The sequence below is a fragment of the Sinocyclocheilus rhinocerous genome, unplaced genomic scaffold (genome assembly GCF_001515625.1).
Source record: "Sinocyclocheilus rhinocerous isolate Xijiao unplaced genomic scaffold, SAMN03320098_v1.1 scaffold1275, whole genome shotgun sequence".
Lineage (NCBI taxonomy): Eukaryota > Metazoa > Chordata > Actinopteri > Cypriniformes > Cyprinidae > Sinocyclocheilus > Sinocyclocheilus rhinocerous.
In genome coordinates, this window is record NW_015628268.1 from 1,170,181 (window position 1) to 1,176,556 (window position 6,376).

General features: G+C 36.9%; 1 protein-coding gene across 1 annotated transcript in view; it reads left to right on the forward strand.

Annotated features, from left to right (window-relative positions):
• diaph3 (diaphanous-related formin 3) overlaps window positions 1-6,376 on the forward strand; it is a gene marked incomplete at its 3' end in the record, with an annotated part of 107,344 nt that overhangs the window by 44,155 nt on the left and 56,813 nt on the right. The window contains exons 2-3 of the mRNA XM_016548716.1: window positions 1,110-1,283; window positions 4,123-4,227. Coding sequence (XP_016404202.1) covers window positions 1,110-1,283; window positions 4,123-4,227 — 279 coding nt within the window. The remainder of the gene's footprint in view (window positions 1-1,109; window positions 1,284-4,122; window positions 4,228-6,376) is intronic.

Genomic DNA, 6,376 nt, shown 5'->3' on the forward strand with positions numbered 1-6,376 from the left:
TTCGCGAGATAGTGACACCAGCCAACACTTTTACTTCAGTAATGATGTCTCTAGTTCAGGCAGCAGCATTCAAGCGTTGTCTTATTAGACCGTAAGTGCCCTGCAAAGTGGAATTCACATGATATTCTGCCATGATTCCAGTTCCAAGGGAACATACACGTTACATTCAAAGGGCATTAAAGTGCGCGAGATGTGAATTTTATAGTATTTATTTACTGAGATATATAACGGTCACACTTCTCTAGTAAGTTTCGTATGCGTGTGAAGACAGTAGCGCAAATCTGTGAATGAATGTTCCGAAGTGAAATAAATTTCAACAGAATAAACTTCAGCTTTACTCTTCAGTGCACTGATGTCAGACTCATTTTGGATAATAAAGTTTATTGTTGGGCTCTAATGATAATACGATGTTATTAATCATAATAATAATTTATTAATAATATTGTATAATTATATTATGAAAAAAATGAGTAATGCAATATGAGGGAATGTGTGTTTTTGCCAGTTAACATATAGTTTGTGCTTTGTGCTTTTGTTTTATTTATAATTCAGTGATTTAAGCTTTTTTTGTGTGAAACATTTATTTTTGTAATGTAATATTTATATTTTTTACATTTTTACTTTTAAAAAAAAATACATTTTTAGCAAAATGCAAAAAAATACAAAAACGTTAATAATGTGAAATATTATTTTAAAGTAATTGTTTTCTGTTTTAATATATTTTAAAATGTTGAATTTCAGCACTTTAATGCAGTCTTTTGTGTCACATGATCCTTCAGAAATCTTAATAATATGCTGATTTAGTTCTCATGGAAACATTTATTATTATTATTATTATTATTATTATCATCATCATCATCACAGTTGTGCTGCTTAATGTTTTTGTGGAAACTGTGATACCTTTTTCAAGATTTCAGGATCAGCATTTTTTGATGAATAGAAAGAACAAAAGAACAGCATTTATCTGAAATGTAACATTGTAACATTTTTGTTAGGGAGTTTTGAATGGTAGTGTATGTTTACCTAAATGGAGAAAAAATCAACAGACTAATCATTATCACTGAGCCAATCTCACTCATACTCTCACAAATGTTTCATCTTTCTGTTAGCTGGACAGATTTTCCAGTATCCGGATCCCTGGCAGTAAAAAGGAACGGCCACCCCTCTCCCACATGTCAAAGCATTCCTCTTCTGGTGACTGGTCCACTTCCTCTGAATTTGAGGAGCTTTCTTCAAAGATTACATCAGAGAAGGAAATCCTTGCCCTCTTTGAGAAAATGATGGTAAGATATGTAATTGTAGACAAAAAAGTACTTCTATTGTGTTGTGAAACACAAATACATAAATAGAAATAAACATTCTCTGAGAGAGGGATTTGTTGATCTGCATTCATGCTATTGTACACATGTCTACTTACTGTGGACATGTATAAAACCAGCTAATTATTATTCCTACTCAGTGACCTTTATCAACCTTTCAACCACAATAATCACTAGAGGTTTATTTGCAATTATGTTTTGAGGAAACGCAACCTTTTCATAATGAAATGGATTGTTATGGGTCACTGACCTCAATCAGCTTGTATTCATAGTAGGACGAGGCCCTCATGCCTATAAATACACATACTCAAACACTTACTCACTTTCACGTATTGGACACACATCATACGGTCACTGACAAATGTTTGCAAGCAGCTTAGTTTGTTGTGGTAAATAAGAAAATACACAAAAATAAAATAATCCCTAAAATATAGTTTTGATTTGGACTTGCACATTATCATATCTAATAAGCATTTATAACAAAAATAATTTTGTAGAAAACCTGTTCACTGGAAATGAATTTTAATGTATTTTAATTTAAATGTAAAAAGTTTTACTTTACAAACTTTTTTGACCTTCTCAATCCTTCAGGTTTCTGAAAAAAAAAAAAAATGCAAAAAAACTTTTTATGCTTTTCAATATCAACACAATTCTGAGCTGTTGAAAGTTAACTGAATTCCATTGCACTTTTGTCACACATTAATCTCAAGCACATCCATTTCATCAAATTTCTCACAAGTATCGTTTTAAAAAATTGCACAGTCCTCCGTTGCGTTAGTGCTATCGTATGGAGGTCCCCGTCGGTGCCCTTTCTAAGAGTGGAGGTGGTGTTGGCAGTTGAGCAGCATCTCGGAGCGCAGGATTGAGTGACAGGAGCAGCCACTGCTGGGTAGAGAAGGAAGAGTGTGGATAACGTGGGCAGAGACGCAGTCATTAGTCACGGCAAGTACGAGTTTGGATACATGAGAATGCCAGCAGAGGTGACAGGGCCAACGGTGGTAACGGATGCCTTTCCACTCTGCGCCCTTTCCTCACCTATCCCAGCATCCTCTTCTCTCTTTCTCTTTCTCTCTCTGACACACGAGGACTGCATCACACCTGCGAACCCATCAGTGAAATCCTAAACGGCTCCGCTGATCTATCATCTCAGAAACGGGAAGAAAGGGAGAGCGCTGTGGGGAAAGGGAAGTAAGACTGGAGGTGGAGGACACTAGGACTATTGCACTCAACATCCGTTGTTGCCGTTATTGTCTTTCTCTCTTATTTCTCTTTCTTTTGCTTCCTCTCTTATCGATTTTATTGTTCTGTTTGCCTTGAGATTTCCATGCCCTTTCTATCTGTTGATGGTAGTTGTAAACTGTCCACGGATGCACCCTAGTTCTTTTCTCTGTCTCCGTCTTTGTCAGAGATAGTGAGTTTGAGAAGTGCAGCACGCTAGTTTGTTTTGGCACAGGACGTGTTGCTTCAGTAATCTGGGAAGTAAAATTGCCAAATATATCTGCCAATGTCTGTCTTAGCAGTACACAGGTTCAGATTTATGAACATGCTCATTTCTGTTTCACTGTTAATTTTTAATCTTTTCAGAAATTAGCCCATTAGATTTTCTAATACATAATTCATGACTTCATCAGTCAGGCTTGTATTAGGTACTAATTTTCAAAAGATCTCCCAAAACTGCATACAAAAATGTGTCCACATAGACAACAGATGTTTATAATAGCCAATCATATAACAATTTAGCAAAAATTGCCCTTTATTCATTATCGATTTAAATTTTTAAAGTGTTTCATCAAAAACACTTAATGACTCCTGCCGCAAACTAGGGGATATTTTTAGATTCAGCTTTAACCCTCAGAGACCCAGCATAGCAGCAGAATTGCAACGTTTGTTTAAAACAAATTTAAAAAATACCTAAACTTCGCTAAATATATGTAAAAACTACACAACAGTAGCTGACACTCTGAAATATATTACAATAATTTTGGTGGTAAAAAAATTGCGTATTAACTGCCACAGCTACCTAGTCACACAAAAAGGGGGTCCTTTTGGAACACCTTTGAGACATATTAATTGATTAAAGCGTTAAAAATATTAGACGGGGTGTGTAGTGATGGGAAAAGGCTTACATGCCCTGAAATTTTGAATGTGACTACATTTGAGACCATTTTTAAGTGTAGTAAAAATGCAATGATGAGCATTAGATGGTCAAATTTTGCAACCCTAAAAGCCCAGCGATTGTTTTTTCTTTCCCAAATTAAACATGGTTTTTATTACTAATGGCTTTCTAAAGACATGTTAAAGAATAAAAGAAAAATACATGATGAAAGTCAGTACTTCGGTCTGTAAGGGTTAAAGATGCATAAAAGATGCTTTTATTTTTTTCCTTTGGGATATTTAACATGAATTATCACTCTTTCTTTGTTTTTGTCATTTTCATCTCCTTTTCTTTTTCTTAATGTCATAAGATCCACAAGCAGAGGTTGACTTCCTGCGGTTTCATTTATTTGCAGTTCCAAAACGAACAGGTGTTAGGCATGATTTGATTCATGTGAGCATTGAAATGAAAAGATGCAAGAGCTCTTTGCTCTTCTCTGCTAAGTTTACAACCAGCATCTTCAGTGCTATTTTCATTTGAGCAAAAATACAGTATGTTGAATTAGTATTTGATTTGTTAGACCCTTGTGTTTGGGTCAAAGGTCTTGCCATTATGATGGAGATTCTCATAAAGCAGGTCACAATACTGAAGAACTTAAAAGGATTTTTCTTGTAACAAGTCTTTTTCCTTTTACGTGTGTGTTTTCAGGAGGATATGAATCTTAATGAAGAGAAGAAAGCGCCTCTCAGAGAGAAGGACCTGAGCACAAAAAGGGAGATGGTCCTTCAGTACATCATCACAGCTGCAAAAACTGTAAGTCAAAGAATGATTGCATCCACACAGACTAACATATAAACCTGAAAGGATGAGCAGTAAATACTTTGATTACTTTTCCGTCCCTTTGAGCTATCTTTTGCTGGATTTTCATTACTAACTCTGATATTGAATAAGAAGATGGACTCTTTTGACCTAAAGGCCATAGGAGGTCACATCTCGGACTGCTCCAATCATTTACTCTGATCCTGTGTCAGATGTGTCAGCATCTTTATTAAACAGCAAAATAATAAGCGAAGGTGCAGAATCACCACAGAGACACTGTGCATGTGTGTCCATGTTCATTTGTTGTCGTATGCCTGTGCTGACTATGTGGAAGTCTGTTATTGTACTGGTGGGTTTGCCCTGGTAAAAATATCTGTAACTGCAGGCCTCTTATGAGGACATTGACAGGCTAAAGACTGTATAGATGATTGCCCTCATTTTAGTTTGTGTCTTTTGTTCTCTTGTCCTGAGGTGAGAGGGAGACGTTGAACCTCCTCATGTATACTTATGAACTCATAATTCTGTGGTAAAGGATTGCAAGATGTGATTTTACATCATCTCCCAATGTGTAGGTCGCCATTTTGCTTTTTTGCAAATAGTCTTGCAAATAGTCTAGTCTGCAAATAGTTATGCTAGAATACAGGAGGCAAAAGAAATGCTGTTGAGAAATAGACAAACATTAATATAAAAGCTATTTTTAAAATCCTCCTCTTTTTAATATGAAATTTGGGTAGCTTAGTCATATAATAATAATAATTAAAAAAAAGTAATTCTTTAAAATGTATTAACATTACTTCAACCAGCTTGTAGGTTAATCAACTTGCTGTGTGATTAATTCATTTGTATTTGCTAGTTTACCATTAGGAACAACAAAAAAATAGCATCAGGTCCTGTCAAAAAACTACAGATGGGAGTCTTTGCCCCAAGCAGTCTTACTTATACATGCTGGTTGGAGCTGCATTAGATTGATTTCTGAGATCCATGCTCAGGGCTTAAAGTTTTCCGTCGCTACGACGGATTTCCGTCGTTTGGAAAAAATGAGGAGAAAAGAAACATGTAGCGCATTGTTGTTGTTGTTCTGCCGGCTCAGCTATTCATTTCAATGATATGCAGTCATTCCACCGAAACAGCTGGCTCTTAACCATACAATCACATCTGATTGGTCAGAAGTGCGCTTGTGTGTAGGCCTGTCACGATAACAACTTTTTGTTGTGCGATATATTGCCCCAGAAATAATTGGGATAAGCGATATTATTGTCATTTTAAAGACCATTTTATGCCACTGAATATATAATCATAATGTAACAGCATAATAATGCAAGAAGACGATTATTGCGACAGGCCTACTTGTGTGGTTGCGGGAGAGGGGTGCATTAATTAGCCTTGTTAAAAAAACAAGAGTTTACGTATTAAGCTAGCATGTCAGTTATGGACATGCTGCTTTTGCAGGAAGGTTCGGAATGGATGTGTCACTCATCGGCAAGTCCGTTAAAAACAAATGGAGATGGACTTGGCTTGAAGAAACTGGGGAGGATGGCTGCTCGCTCTGATCCTGGTGTAAAAAAGATGAAACTGCCAGGTCCGTGTATGTGTGTAGTTTGCCATAAAAAAACTTAAGTATGGCAGTAAAGGCAAAAAAGTGCTTCTGCGGCATCAATCAGAAGACGCACACAAAGCTGCCGTTCATTCTCTTAAGCATACCTCCTCCCTGCCTGGTGCATCTACCACAATCGAGGTACGGGCGTCTATGGCTTACCGTGTATGTGACCACAAAGTGAATATATGTGCGTCCTTAGCTGAACAAGACCTGCCGCTCACTCTGTCGCAGCCACTAATGGAGCTAATCAAGTCGGTTGCTAACGATCGGAGCGCACTTTCCAAATTATCAATATCTAATGCACTCACCTCTTCTGCACACATGGCATTGCTGCGTAGTTTAAAACAGAACTGTCTAGCGATCGATCGATTTACCGATATTTTTCCCGATATTTAAGCATTTTACCATAATCGGATATCGGTTTTGTAATATCGGATTCAACGATAAACGCCGCCATCTTGTGGGCGTTTTGAGAATTGCGGTCAGAATCGCCATTGCAGAGCGTCTGAGGGGAGACGAGACAACAACAATGGCGTGCAGGTACTT